Below are 15,972 nucleotides of genomic sequence, written 5' to 3' on the forward strand. Positions count from 1 at the left end.
TATAAAAGTATATTTATAAATAACTTTACGATAAAATAAAATTTTAAATAAAAATTTTCAATTTCATTTCAAAATTTTACATCATTTTTCAATGTTAAATATAACTAATGTAAAATCACAATTTTTGGAAGGGATTTTGTCAATTAAATGAGACGTGCAAAATGTAAGGTGGTAAAAACCGAAGATTACTGATTGATCAAAGCTAAAACTTGAGTTGAAAGTTTGTTGTTGCTGTTATCGGGGGCAGCAAAGGGGCCATGGCTGACACGGCTTTTACTTTATTATTGTTATGCCAAAAAAAAAGGAAAAGGAAAATACAAATAAACCCGTGACTCACCGACCTGTGACGGTATCCCACACCGCAATAGAATTGTTTTGACAGTGATGAAGGTTGCTCGCAACAACGAAGCAAACAACTCTTCCTCTCTTCTCCAAGCTGTCCACTCTCTCTCTCTTCTCTTCGTTTCAATCCAATTTCTCTTTCTCTTTCTCTCTCGATTGATTTTCCCTTCAATTAATCCTTAACTAATTTTATTAACAATTTCCTAATCGAGAAGAAAGGTTTTCAAGCTCAAATTGGACACACTGAGAATCCGATCTCGTTTTTCCGATGCGAATTTAGGGTTAGTTTTTTTAGGTGTTTAAAACTGATCGGAAAAGAAATAAAAGAAACTGGCCAGAGTGGCAGATTTCGTAAATACGGTTAGAAGCTGGGGGCTAATCAGTCACAGTCTCACCGTACCCCCCCGGCGCCACGTGTGGGACTCTGGTACTTCCTCCGCCCTAACAATGTCCCTCCTCTCCACACTCTCCACTACCTCGACTCCGTAACAACCCGGCCCTTACCTCCGACCCGACCCGATCCCCGACCCACTTCCTCTATGGAACACCACCATCCGGCTACTACCCCTCCTCCCCAGGAAGAACCCGAGTATCTCGCCCGTTACATCGTCATCAAACACTCGTGGCGCGGCCGTTACAAGCGAATCCTTTGCATTTCGAATGTTGCGATCATCACGCTCGACCCCTCGACTTTGTCGGTAACGAATTCGTACGATGTATCGACCGATTTCGAAGCTGCCACGCCGGTAACCAGCAGGGATGAGAATTCTACTGAGTTTAATATGAATGTGAGGACCGATGGAAAAGGGAAATTTAAGGCGATAAAGTTTTCGTCGCGTTACCGGGCGAGTATTTTAACGGAATTGCATAGGATTAGGTGGAATCGATTAGGACCCGTGGCGGAGTTCCCGGTGTTGCATCTACGGAGACGCCGTGCCGAGTGGGCCCCTTTTGTAAGTTTTTGCTGGATTTATTTTGCTCTTGCTTTTGTTGATTGACTTTGTAAAGTTCTAAAACTTGAATTTTTAATGAAATTAGTTACTAATTGGATTGATTTTGGCTCTTACCTTTTGATTATTCTATAACATCGTAGTATTCAAATGTACTTTTAAGTTCTCTTTAACTTTTATTTCAGCATTGTAAAACTCAGAGCATATATTCTGGGAGAATGATGCAAAAGATAGAAAAAGTGACTAGAAAAATTAGAACTAGTCAGGATTTAATTTAAACTAGTTGTATCTCGCAAGTTTTTGTTATAATTTCTAGTATTTAGGGCTTTTTTTGGGTTATATTTAGTGTATTTTGTGATATACTTGGGTTTAGGGTTTAGCCTAGAAGTGCTTATGTTATTTTTGTTTCTGGCGCTTTGGAGTATTAGGAACTATTGAGACTTGAGTTATTGACATATTGAGTGTTGAGATTTTGATAATTGGAGATATAAAGATTCAAAATTTGACTACTGAGATTTGAGATTAGAGATTTTGGTAATTGAGATCAGATTGTTTCTGATAATTTGTCTGAAATTAGCTGCTTCTAGCTCAATTTTAATTTCTAAATAGCAGAAGTAGTTTTATAACTGTCTATGGTCTTGATTTAGTATTTACTACTGGTTACTTCCAATTTATGTATTGAATGTGCCCTTTCAAGTTGTTAACAACTGATTGTCTGTACAGAAATTGAAGGTCACATATGTTGGGATTGAACTTATTGACTTAAAATCTGGAGATCCTCGCTGGTGCTTAGATTTTAGAGATATGTCCTCCCCTGCCATTGTTCTACTTGCTGATGCTTATGGGAAGAAAAACGTTGATCATGGTGGTTTCGTTCTTTGCCCTTTATATGGAAGGAAATCTAAAGCTTTTCAAGCTGCTTCAGGGACCACAAATTCTGCTATCATTTTGAACCTGGTATTGACAACTTCTTTAATTTACTTTCATTAGTTTTTTCACCTTGGTTGAGATTGGGAACTTGGATTTCAAAGAAGTGATTAAGATTTGAAATTAGTACAAAAGTAGGTGATAGAACTCGTGAAAACATGACTTTTTTTTTTATTATTTTGAAGTCATGAACTTGTTAGATCTCTATTAAGTAGTGCATTTGGAATACCTTAATAATTTAGGAAATTTGAATTTCATCTGCTTATACCCTCACAAATACATTAGGTATATTGAGTTTTAACTAGTTTTTAGATTATGTTTACCTCCATCCCTCACTATTTCTGTAAGAAACCAAAACCAAATCCATTCTCCAAAGTTCATGTTTCAACATAGCAGTTGTGTTTCCATTTATCTTGAAATTCTTTCAATTCAAAGAAGTTGCTCTATCCTGGATTCAGTATCCTTCTAGATCATATTATTCTTTTACTTTATAATTTATATTGATAATTTAATATTAAATATATCTGTGCAGACTAAAACTGCGAAATCAATGGTTGGAGTTTCTCTATCTGTGGACAATTCTCAATCTCTCACTGCAACAGAATATATAAAGCAAAGAGGTACCTTACTAAAACAAACTTCCTCCTGTTTTCAGTCCTTAACTTCCTCTTCATCCTCTTTTTTTGCCTCTTCTCTTTCTTGGATATGATTCTTTTGGTGTTTCTTTGATTAATATTGTAAAAATATATAAAACATAGCTAAAGAGGCAGTTGGAGCAGAAGAAACCCCTTGTGGAGGTTGGTCTGTGACAAGATTGCGTTCTGCTGCTCATGGAACTTTAAATGTTCCTGGATTGAGTTTCAATGTTGGCCCAAAAGGAGGACTTGGAGAGCATGGTGATGCTGTCTCTCGTCAACTCATCCTCACAAAAGCCTCCCTTGTTGAAAGGCGGCCAGATAACTATGAAGTAAGCTAACAACCTTAATCCTTTGATACAAAATCAGAATTAGTATTTTATACTTGTTTGTAGATGCTGTATACTGGTTGCATAACTTGCCTTATTAGTCCATGGCTACATGGAGTTAGAATTAGGAATCGCTTTTGAATTGGGGTTGGCTGAATGCTAGATACGACCATCTTTGCTAATATGTTAAGCCAAAAGGCAGAGTATGATGCATACACCTAAATCACAATCATTCAAGTTTTTAATGGTGTAAAATTATTGCTGGTAAACTATGGCTTTTAACAAATTCAAAGTTGAAAAATGCATCGGTCTACTAATGGTTCTAAAAAGCATCAGAGGATACATAGATATCCAATAAAAGCATCAAAGTATTAGTTCAACATATAGAGGCAAGTGTTACATGTTTCACAATGCAGATGGCTAATATTACATGCTTAATCCTTTTTGAGAAATTTTCTGAAGTAGAATTAATCAAATGCTGAAAATCTTCCTTAGATGTGTGCAGGCTGTTATTGTTCGTCCTTTATCTGCAGTGAGCTCACTTGTTCGATTTGCAGAGGAGCCCCAGATGTTTGCAATCGAATTCAATGATGGATGCCCTATCCATGTGAGAATAAATTATTTTTATTTGAAAGCGTAACATTTTTTAAGGTATGCAACTAATATGTATTCCATGGTTTACAGGTCTATGCAAGCACTTCACGGGATAGCTTACTGGCAGCAATTTGTGACGTGTTGCAAACAGAAGTAGGTATATGTTTTCTATCTAGTATACAAACAGGGGTTTCTTTTCTCTAAATTGTCATACTTGCTTTATTTGTCAGTACCTATAAGTTCTATTAGTGCTAGATAAATAGTTAATGTGGTTTGGTTGACCTTCTGCTTGTTCAGGGTCAGTGCCCAGTACCTGTTTTGCCAAGGTTGACAATGCCTGGTCATCGCATTGATCCACCTTGTGGGAGAGTTACTTTGCAATTTGGGCAACAACGCCCTCTTGCTGATGTAGATGGTGCATCCATGCATTTGAAACACTTAGCTGCCTCTGCCAAAGATGCTGTTGCTGAAGGTGGTTCTATTCCTGGTTCAAGAGCTAAGCTATGGCGTAGAATAAGGGAGTTCAATGCATGCATTTCATATGGTGGAGTGCCTCCTAATATTGAAGTACCCGAGGTGACTCTGATGGCCTTGATAACAATGCTTCCAGCAACACCAAATCTTCCTCCAGAGTCTCCTCCCTTGCTGCCTCCTTCACCTAAAGCAGCTGCAACAGTGATGGGCTTTGTTGCATGTTTACGCAGATTGTTGGCTTCCAAAAGTGCTGCTTCTCACGTTATGTCTTTTCCTGCTGCTGTTGGAAGAATTATGGGCTTACTGAGAAATGGATCTGAAGGTGTAGCTGCTGAAGCGGCAGGGCTTGTTGCAGCACTCATCGGAGGTGGTCCTGGGGATACAAATTTACTAACAGATTCTAAAGGAGAGCAACATGCCACAATTATGCACACTAAGTCTGTATTATTCTCTCAGCATGGTTATGTAATTATCCTTGTCAACAGATTGAAACCTATGTCTGTATCGCCTTTATTGTCCATGGCTGTTGTTGAAGTTCTGGAGGCTATGATATGTGATCCACATGGTGAAACTACCCAATACACAGTTTTTGTTGAGCTATTGCGCCAAGTAGCTGGTTTGCGGCGCCGTTTATTTGCCTTGTTTGGCCATCCTGCAGAGAGTGTTAGGGAAACAGTTGCTGTAATAATGCGTACTATTGCAGAGGAAGATGCAATTGCCGCAGAGTCAATGCGAGATGCTGCTTTACGTGATGGTGCTCTTTTGAGGCATTTATTACATGCATTTTTCCTTCCTGCTGGTGAGCGGCGTGAGGTTAGTCAACAGCTTGTTGCTCTATGGGCAGATTCCTACCAACCAGCTCTAGATTTACTGTCTAGAGTTTTGCCTCCAGGACTTGTTGCTTATTTGCACACGCGATCTGATGGGGTACCTGAAGATTCTATTCAAGAGGGATCATTGACCAGTAAAAGACAGAGGCGTTTACTTCAGCAGAGGAGAGGTCGTACAGGGCGGGGGATTACATCACAAGAGCAATCCTTACCTTCTGTTAATAGTTATGAGGCAGGTGATGCAGTGAGGCAGATAAATACTGGCATCCATAGAGTGCCAGATAACAATCATAAATCTACTGTAGACCCTAATTCCAGTCAAGCTTCAACCCAATCTTCTGCTGCTCACACCGTACAAAGTGTGACCAGTGATGCATATTCCAGAGGAATTTCTCAAAATGGCCATTCCATAACAGCTGCTTCCACTGATGCCCCATCAGCAAATGTGCCTGGAGCATCAGAAGCAAATGCTTCAAATTCAGTTGATTCTGATGGCAATGTAGTTGGGTCAAATAACACAGGTCTTCCAGCACCTGCTCAGGTTGTTGTGGAGAACACTCCTGTTGGTTCCGGTCGTCTACTTTGTAATTGGCCTGAATTCTGGCGTGCTTTTAGCCTTGATCACAACCGTGCAGATTTGATCTGGAATGAGCGTACTAGGCAAGAGTTGAGGGAAGCTTTGCAAGCTGAGGTTCATAAATTGGATGTTGAGAAGGAGCGCACTGAAGATATTGTTCCTGGAGGTGCTACAGTGGAGAGTATGAGTGACCAAGATAGTGTTCCAAGGATCTCTTGGAATTATTCTGAGTTCTCAGTTAGTTATCCTAGTTTATCCAAGGAGGTTTGTGTTGGTCAATATTATCTGCGCTTGTTGCTTGAGAGTGGTAGTAGTGGCAGGGCACAGGATTTTCCACTTCGTGATCCTGTTGCTTTCTTCAGAGCCCTCTATCACCGATTCTTATGTGATGCTGATATAGGCCTTATGGTCGATGGTGCTGTTCCAGATGAAATGGGTTCATCTGATGATTGGTGTGATATGGGAAGATTAGATGGCTTTGGAGGAGGTGGAGGCTCTTCAGTTAGGGAGCTTTGTGCTAGGGCAATGGCAATAGTGTATGAACAACATTGCAATACAATAGGCCCTTTTGAAGGGACTGCACATATTACAGTTCTCTTGGACAGGACAGATGATAGAGCTTTGAGGCACCGTCTACTTCTTCTTTTGAAGGTACTAACATATATTTAGGTGCATTGCATAGTTCAAACTATAAGGTTTAATGTGTAAGATTTTATGGAGCCAGTAGATGGAGTAGGCTTGATTTTTTGTCAAAAATTGATTTTGGTTTCTAGTCGTGATAATTTGAAAGTAATAGCAACTCTGTATTGATGAATGTGCAGGTTTTGATGAAGATTTTAGCAAATGTGGAATCTTGTGTTTTGGTGGGAGGTTGCGTACTAGCTGTTGATTTACTAACAGTGGTTCATGAAGCTTCAGAGAGGACTGCTATCCCTTTACAATCAAATTTGATAGCTGCCACTGCTTTTATGGAGCCACTTAAGGAATGGATGTATACTGAGAAAGATGGTGCACAAGTTGGACCGTTAGAGAAGGATGCTATCAGAAGGTTGTGGTCGAAGAAATCTATAGATTGGACAACAAGGTGCTGGGCTTCAGGGATGCTGGACTGGAAGAGATTACGAGATATTCGTGAGCTTCGTTGGGCACTGTCCGTTCGGGTTCCTGTCCTTACACCAACTCAGGTATTGTCAGTCTCATGCTTGTCTGCATTATACTGCTTGCACGAGTGCTTTTGCATCTCGATGATGGTTTGCAGTGTTCACTTAAAGAGTGATAATTTTGCTCTATTAATTGGTTGGACTCTTCTTGTTATTCAATTTCTGCTTGTCAATGCTTGAAATCTGAATTTCTATATGCAATTTTGATCGTCTGTTGAGTTTTTTATTCCCTTTTCTTTTTTTGGAGATTCTGTGTGTAATTGGGTATTTTGAATCATGTTTGAATTTCTTCTTTTATATTGTATGGAACATAGCTTCTGAAATGTTTTACTAGCCTTACTTAAAGCACTGTTAAATGGGCATTATTGATCTGTTGTTTGCATTTTAGTTTCTTAAGTGATCTTTCTTTGAGCCCAATTCAATGTTTGGGAACATTGAAGATGTATGATCGTACATATTTGTGATACAGATATTGTAATTAAGCACAAATTGGCTAGTGCACAAGTGTTGCTTTACTATTAAATATAATAATAGACATCTCTCTAATAATGTGCCTTTTTCTTGATGCCTTCTAATTGATAATTCTGTTTGCAGGTAGGAGAGGCTGCATTGTCTGTGTTACATAGCATGGTTTCTGCACATTCGGACTTAGATGACGCTGGTGAGATAGTTACTCCAACTCCAAGGGTAAAACGGATTTTGTCAAGTCCGCGTTGCCTTCCTCATATTGCACAGGTATTTTTTTTTAATTGATAATTTAGTCACGCCTTCAGATTTTTCAAATAGGAAGTTGCAGAATCACTTTTTATTTTTGCAGGAAAGATTTGTAAGATATGCTTCTGTTGATAAATGGTATAATCCATCTGTGAAGTGTTTTACTTATGCAGTTGCATCTATTTCTTTTTCCTTGAAAGGCTATGCTTTCTGGTGAGCCAAGTATTGTAGAGGCTGCTGCTGCTTTGCTGAAGGCTGTTGTTACAAGAAATCCCAAGGCCATGATCCGTCTATACAGCACAGGTGCATTTTATTTTGCCCTGGCATACCCTGGATCCAACCTCCTTTCGATTGCGCAACTCTTCGCGGTAACTCATGTACATCAAGCTTTTCATGGTGGTGAAGAGGCTGCCGTTTCCTCTTCATTACCCCTTGCTAAACGTAGCGTATTGGGTGGACTTCTCCCTGAATCTTTGCTGTATGTATTGGAGCGTAGTGGACATCTTGCATTTGCTGCAGCAATGGTTTCTGACTCTGACACTCCAGAGATCATTTGGACGCACAAAATGCGAGCAGAAAATCTGATCCGTCAGGTGAATCATATTTTTAATTTGCTATATCTGATACGTCAGGTCTTAACTTTGCACTTTCACTTGCATGGATGTTGGCAGGGCAGAACTAGGATTTTTCTTTAGGGACCCATATGAAATTTAAGTATAGTCTATAGATAATGATGTAATATAAAGTAGCTTGATGCCTTATTGAATCAATTCTCTCATCTAGGGATGAGCATTCGGTCGGTTCAGTCTAAAATTTCAAAAACTGAATTAATTGAACTCCCCTAAAAATTAGTCGAAATCGACCAAACTGTAATAAAAAACCGAAAATAACCAAAACCAGCTTATCTCGGTCGGTTCTAATATGTATATTATAAAAATATTAATAATATTTGTGTTATTTTATATTTATATATGATATCTATTTATAATATATTAATAGTATTTATATTTTAAAAATATGAACAATATTTTTATATTAAAAATAATATTCTCAATGATCAATTTTTCACTCGGTTCGGTTGTAAATTTTGGATATAAAAAATAAACTAAAATAACGAAATACATTTCTTGTCCTAACTGACTAATACTGAAACTGAAAAACCTGAACTGAATTAACCTAATTCAATTGATTCGGTCAATTGTTTTGGTTTAAACTGAAATATGCTCACCCCTTCTGGCATCAATGTTTCATTATGTTAAAGAAATTACATTTGCTAATTTATCGTTTATTGACAAATAGACAACTAGGGTTTTAAAGAAAAATAGATAAACTACTTTATATAATAGAAAATTTGAAATTTTACGTGTGTGTGTGTGTGTGAGAGAGAGAGAGAGAGAGAGAGAGAGATCCTTTTCTTCTTCTTTGCTTTTTTTTTTTTTTTTTGTCAAAGAAGTTGTTCCCTCTCTTCTCCTTTGCAACTTATTGTTTTTCTGAATGCATGAACCTAATTGTGTTCAGAAAAATGCAAATCAGAAACTACTTAGCCAAACTTTAGCTAGAAGAATAATATCTTTTGAGGCCAAATATAAAGGACAAAGGTTGCAATGTTACTTGGTAAACCTGCATCTGATACATTTTTTATTCCTTTCCAAAGGTTTTGCAGCATCTTGGTGATTTCCCCCAGAAATTGTCACAACACTGCCATTCTTTATACGAGTATGCTCCTATGCCACCAGTGACTTATCCAGAGCTCAGAGACGAAATGTGGTGTCACCGTTATTATCTTCGAAATTTATGTGATGAGATCCGTTTTCCAAACTGGCCAATTGTTGAGCATGTAGAGTTTCTACAGTCCCTGCTAGTAATGTGGCGAGAAGAGTTGACGCGAAAACCAATGGATCTTTCTGAGGAAGAAGCTTGCAAAATATTAGAGATTACCTTGGAAGAAGTATCTAGTGATGATGCTGATCAGAAGTATTCTCATGAGGTGACTGGAGAGATTTCTAGCATATCCAAACAAATTGAGAACATTGATGAAGAAAAGCTTAAGCGACAATATAGGAAACTTGCAATGAAATACCATCCTGATAAAAATCCTGAAGGGAGGGAGAAATTTCTTGCTGTACAAAAGGCTTATGAACGACTTCAGGTAGATGTTTGCTCCTGAGCTTAATGCATACTAACTTGCTTGTATCAAATTAATGAAAGTAGAAGTTTTCGAATAATTTATCCTATGTACCCTCAATTCATCGTATTCTTTTAATTTGCAAGACAATTTACCTTATATTTCTCTTTATATAGGCTACAATGCAAGGTCTGCAAGGTCCTCAGCCCTGGAGGCTGTTGCTTTTGTTGAAAGGACAATGCATCTTGTACAGACGATATGGAGATGTGTTGGAACCATTTAAATATGCTGGTTATCCCATGTTGCTCAATGCAGTTACTGTTGACAAGGAAGATAATAATTTTCTTTCCTCAGATAGAGCACCTCTTCTTGTTGCAGCATCCGAGCTTGTTTGGCTTACGTAAACTCCCTCTTGCCAATATAAACTTTTGTAAATTTAGGTTGACTAGTTAAATTTGACTTGGAGATTTCATTGCTTCATACCTATTTTCTTTTTAATGTTAGGTGTGCGTCTTCCTCATTGAATGGTGAAGAACTTGTAAGAGATGGTGGGATACAACTTCTTGCAACACTTCTTTCTCGTTGCATGTGTGTAGTTCAACCAACTACTCCTGCAAACGAACCATCTTCTATCATCGTTACAAACGTGATGCGAACCTTTTCTGTCCTGAGTCAGTTTGAGACTGCCAGGATTGAGATTCTTGAGTTTCCTGGACTTGTTGAGGACATAGTGCACTGCACTGAACTTGAGCTTGTACCTGCTGCTGTTGATACTGCCCTCCAGACTATTGCTCATGTTTCCGTTTCCTTTGATTTGCAAGATGCCTTGATAAAGGCTGGAGTGCTATGGTAAATCGGCTTACCTTTCAGTCTATTTGATCCATGTGCTGTGAGTTGCATGCATGTTTGCACCATTGTTAGTTAATTTATCTGTGGCCACAATTAGTCTGATTAGTACTTGTTCTGTTCTTACATAGTTGCACTATTCACAATATTTTCTTTGCATCTGCTGTCAAACTGCATTTAGTCTTTCCATTATTCTGTCTATTGGGACTATTGTCATTCTTTTGCTTGAAGTCAATTACTCCCCTAAATTACCAGGGAACATCCTCTTCAATTTTGAAACTTATAGAAGACTAGGAGCCTGTTTGGTATTGGGATTGATTTGCATTTGATTGCAATCATCAAATTTGATTGCCAAATGCAATGCCAGACAAGACGCAAAATTCTGATTAAAAATCCCGATTCCGGTGAATTTGTTGCCAATCATAAAAGCAGATAGGAATTTTACGATTGCGATTGCTTATTGAAGAAGTCACAATGCCAAACTGGGGCTGAATAGTTGGCCTTTTGCTTTCTGCAGCTGCACATATGGGTGATTTTCAAGCCTTTTTGTGTCATTAATGTCTGTACTAGGTTTTTCTATTATATTAAGCTGTGAGGATTCTTTTTTTTGCTTCATCTAAAGACCAATCTTCATATGTTTACATTATCTACTGGACATGCATGAAAGTGACATTATGGAATTGCAAGAGACCGAGTTCAGATAATTTTTTGTATGATCATGTGTTTTGCATTCTTGCTGCTGAAGCTGTTATTCTTTATGTTTCTACTTGTTTGATTAACAGGTTTTGGATTTGATATCTTGAGAAGTTCTTTGGCAATCATGTATACTATGTCTATGATTCTCAATCACTTGATTAACTTGTTTTCATTGGTTAATATGGTTTGTATAGGTACCTTTTGCCATTGTTGCTTCAGTATGACTCAACTGCAGAGGAATCTGATACAGCAGAGTCCCATGGTGTTGGTGCTAGTGTTCAAATTGCAAAAAACATGCATGCTGTTCAAGCATCTCAGGCTCTATCTAGGCTTAGTGGGTTGTGCAGTGATGAGAGCTCAACACCTTATAATGCACCTGTAGTCAATGCGCTCAGAGCTTTGCTAACTCCAAAACTTGCCAGTATGTTGAGAGATAGGGTACCAAAAGACCTACTGTCCAAGTTGAACACAAATTTGGAGTCACCAGAGGTAAAGAATGTGCTTTTTTTGTCTCATGTTAATTAACTTGATATTCATTCATGTCTCACTCGTTCTTTATCATAGATCATATGGAACTCTTCAACTCGAGCAGAATTGCTGAAATTTGTGGATCAGCAACGTGCTAGCCAGGGTCCAGATGGTTCGTATGACCTGAAAGATTCGCACATCTTTGCCTATGAAGCACTGTCAAAGGAACTCTTTGTTGGCAATGTTTATTTGAGGGTTTATAATGATCAACCAGACTTTGAGATCAGTGAACCAGAAGCATTTTGTGTGGCTTTGATTGATTTCATAGCTTCTCTAGTGCACAATCAGTGCTCTATGGATTCTGATGTTAAGGAAAATCTTAATACTAGCAACTTATCGCTGAAGTTCGAGCATCGAAGTGACACAACTGGTGCATCGGTAGATGAACAGCAAGTTCCTGATGATTCTCCAGCCATGTCTGATAAAAAGGTGAAAGATAAGGAAGAAAATGTGCTGATTAAGAACCTTCAATTTGGACTTACCTCACTTCAGGTAATTTACTTTCTTGTGTGTACTAGGTTATTATAGAATTTAATATGTCTGACACTATTTTTCTTTTGCAGAACTTGCTGACAACATACCCAAATTTGGCATCCATATTTTCTACTAAAGAGAAGCTATTACCACTTTTTGAATGCTTTTCTGTGCCTGTTGCATCAGAAAGCAACATTCCTCAACTTTGCCTGAATGTTCTCTCTCTCTTGACTACATATGCTCCTTGCTTGGAAGCCATGGTCGCAGATGGATCTAGTCTTCTTCTTTTGTTGCAAATGCTCCACTCTGCCCCAGCTTGCCGTGAAGGGGCACTTCATGTTCTCTATGCTTTGGCAAGCACGCCTGAACTTGCTTGGGCAGCTGCCAAGCATGGTGGTGTTGTTTACATTCTTGAACTTCTCTTGCCTTTACAAGGTAATAATTTCATTCTGGTTTTCCCACCCTTTTCTATTTAGAAGACGATCTTATTGATGTTAGAAATGCCTATGTGCAGAAGAAATTCCCTTACAGCAAAGAGCAGCAGCAGCCTCTTTATTGGGCAAGCTTGTTTCACAGCCGATGCATGGACCTAGAGTTGCTATAACACTGGCAAGGTTTCTTCCAGATGGCCTAGTATCAGTCATAAGGGATGGGCCTGGCGAAGCTGTTGTGTCTGCCCTTGAACAGAATACAGAAACACCAGAACTTGTATGGACACCAGCCATGGCAGCTTCTCTGTCTGCACAAATTGCTACTATGGTGTCAGACCTGTACCGTGAACAGATGAAAGGCCGTATCATTGACTGGGATGTACCTGAGCAAGCTTCTGCACAGCAGGAAATGAGAGATGAGCCACAGGTATTAATTATATTCTTTATCTAAATTTTCTAATAGTTATGTGCTGGGGAACTAATAAGTTCATAATCATGTAGGTTGGTGGGATCTATGTCAGGCTATTCCTAAAAGATCCCAAATTTCCACTTAGAAATCCCAAGAGATTCCTGGAAGGGCTACTAGATCAGTACTTGTCATCTATTGCTGCCACACATTATGAGTCACAATCTGTTGACCCTGAGCTTCCTTTGCTTCTTTCTGCTGCTTTGGTTTCATTATTGCGAGTGCACCCTGCACTTGCAGACCATGTTGGTTATCTTGGGTATGTGCCCAAACTTGTTGCTGCTGTGGCTTATGAGGGAAGGCGAGAAACAATGTCATCAGGGGAGATGAAAGATGGCAATAATATGGCAGACAGAACATATGAATCTGATGAGCAGCCTGCACAAACTCCACAAGAACGTGTGCGCCTCAGTTGTTTGCGAGTTCTGCATCAACTTGCTGCCAGTACAATATGTGCTGAAGCCATGGCAGCAACTAGTGTTGGAACACCTCAGGTGTGTGTTCAAACAACTGCCTTATGTGTTATGTTCTTGCTGTTTCTGTTGTCACTTAATTCCTTCAGTTTCATGCATTCTTCATTGTCATTGGTTTTCATGGTACTTTGGTTTTCCCTTTCTGTTTGATCTTCTTTGAAAATATCTTTATGCGCAAGCAGAATGGGTTGTTTAGCTTGTATATATACTTTTGATTAATGCAATGTTCTGCCCTTGATATTTGTATCCTCTTATTTACCCAAGAAAATATTATTGTAGGTTGTTCCACTTCTAATGAAAGCTATAGGATGGCAAGGTGGAAGCATTCTAGCTCTTGAAACACTTAAGCGTGTTGTGGGTGCTGGAAATCGAGCTAGGGATGCACTTGTCGCCCAAGGACTTAAGTAAGTAATTTTTATAGGCTATGTGAATAAATGCTGAAAATACATTCGTACAAAGACGCATAATCTCTCTTTCTTAGTAGAAGAAATATTTTTTAAGACTTGTGGCATTTTACTGAGAAACCTTCTTGATGAGTTCAATATTTGATTCATCTATTAATATTATGTCCCTGATGCTATTAGATTTGCTTAGGTGTAAGAGTTTCGTATTGTGTTTTTATTCGAAATCTGTTCTGTGGTTTCTGATGTTGAAACAAAATCTGTAAATAATGCAGGGTTGGTCTGGTTGAAGTACTTCTGGGGCTTCTTGATTGGAGAGCTGGGGGAAGGAATGGACTTTGCGCTCAGATGAAATGGAATGAATCAGAAGCATCTATTGGCAGGGTGCTTGCAATTGAGGTTAGATTGCAATCATATGGCTAACTTTCACCTTTGACTGACTCTAGTACATCATCATTGCTATTGCTATTTCTCTTTTGTGATTAGTTCTTTAAATTGTATCCTTCTAAATTATATTTGCATTGAAATTCATATATAGTTTTTCTTTTGAAGCCAATTTTTTTGTGTTTCTTTTTAAGTGCTCGAGATATCTGAAATTATGTCTTTTGTGATCCAGGTTTTGCATGCATTTGCAACCGAAGGGGCTCATTGTATTAAAGTGCGTGACATATTGAATGCGTCTGATGTAAGTCCTCACACATGCCTTCTATAGATACAAGTTTTATGAACCTTTAAAACGACATATTATTGATAGTTTCAATGTATTTTTTGTATCGTTAGTACTGGTTTTTGCAATTATGCATCTGTATAGTTACAACGCATCTCATATCTTAGTGGTTATTGTGTGCATTTTGCAGGTTTGGAGTGCTTATAAAGATCAGAAACATGATCTTTTCCTTCCTTCAAATGCCCAATCTGCTGCGGCCGGAGTTGCTGGTCTAATTGAGAATTCCTCATCTAGACTCACTTATGCCCTCACAGCTCCGCCACCGACCACACAGGTAAGAATATCTGCTCCCACAGTATCTGATTCAAATGGAACGCAGGATGAGCTTCGATAATGCAAGGATTGGAAGGAATAATCAGTAAAGAATTATACAGGACACATTTGTATAGGCTGTGTGTACAGTTTTCTTACCGTTTTGCATCCCGCTTCTTTTTACCCACTCTCTCTCCAAGGTGGTGGTTGCAGTTTTCCCAGTGAAAAGGATATCTACAATATATACGTTGAAGAGAGGAAGGAAAGTATTGATTTTCCTGTGTAAAGAAAAATACAGATGATTGTAAATTGAAAATGGGTCTGTTGTGGAGTATTATCAGTAGATAGTTGAGGGGATTTTTTGGTTACTTCATTATACCAATTTTTGTTAGCCAAGCTATATATGCTGCCTGTTTTCCCAGTTTGTGTTCGCCAGCTTTTTCAATAATGGTTCTGCTATTAATTTGTCGGAATGGTGGATGGTAATTAACAAAATAGAAGTCAAAAAATAAATAAAAATAATTATTTATTTTTGAAGATTTTTAACTCTTAAATTTATTTATTTATTAATAAAGTCTTTATTTCGTAAAAAAAAAATTGAAATAAAAAATAAAGGAGATTTAGAAAATTGCAAAAAGTCTTAAAGTTAAATTTTTTTATTTTTGAGTAAAATAGTTAAAACTTTTTTAAGTTTTAATTATAATTTCAAATGGGTTCATTAGTTTGAAAAATAGATCATCCGTCTCAAAAAAAAATCTTTCGTTGGACACTAAATTCAGTTGTTAGTCAACAATTAAAGTTTTTGTTAAATTAAAAAAAATAATTTTATTTGTTATTAATTTTAAAATTATTATTAGATAAATTTTATTAATTTTATATAAAAACCCAATCAAAGTATATGAACGCAAAGTGCCAAAAGACAAATAAATAGAACGCGTAACATTTTGTTAGAAAGTTACTAAAAGGTCGTAGTAGTGGTAATATTTATTCTTACATGCTTAAAACTGGTAGAACTAGTTAC

General features: G+C 37.9%; 1 protein-coding gene across 1 annotated transcript; it reads left to right on the top strand.

The window, feature by feature from the left end:
* Window positions 366–15,372, top strand: LOC18588653 (dnaJ homolog subfamily C GRV2). Its single transcript, XM_007013210.2, has 22 exons — window positions 366–1,295; window positions 2,016–2,249; window positions 2,752–2,839; window positions 2,978–3,186; window positions 3,689–3,790; window positions 3,868–3,930; window positions 4,075–6,309; window positions 6,480–6,842; window positions 7,413–7,553; window positions 7,733–8,125; window positions 9,187–9,681; window positions 9,834–10,057; window positions 10,162–10,506; window positions 11,394–11,688; window positions 11,764–12,219; window positions 12,291–12,636; window positions 12,716–13,059; window positions 13,134–13,592; window positions 13,851–13,975; window positions 14,248–14,371; window positions 14,589–14,657; window positions 14,830–15,372. The coding sequence occupies exons 1-22, from the start codon at window positions 882–884 to the stop codon at window positions 15,031–15,033; spliced, it is 7,728 nt and encodes a 2,575-aa protein (XP_007013272.2). The 5' UTR covers window positions 366–881; the 3' UTR covers window positions 15,034–15,372.

The sequence above is a fragment of the Theobroma cacao genome, chromosome 9, assembly GCF_000208745.1.
Source record: "Theobroma cacao cultivar B97-61/B2 chromosome 9, Criollo_cocoa_genome_V2, whole genome shotgun sequence".
NCBI classification, from domain to species: Eukaryota; Viridiplantae; Streptophyta; class Magnoliopsida; order Malvales; family Malvaceae; genus Theobroma; species Theobroma cacao.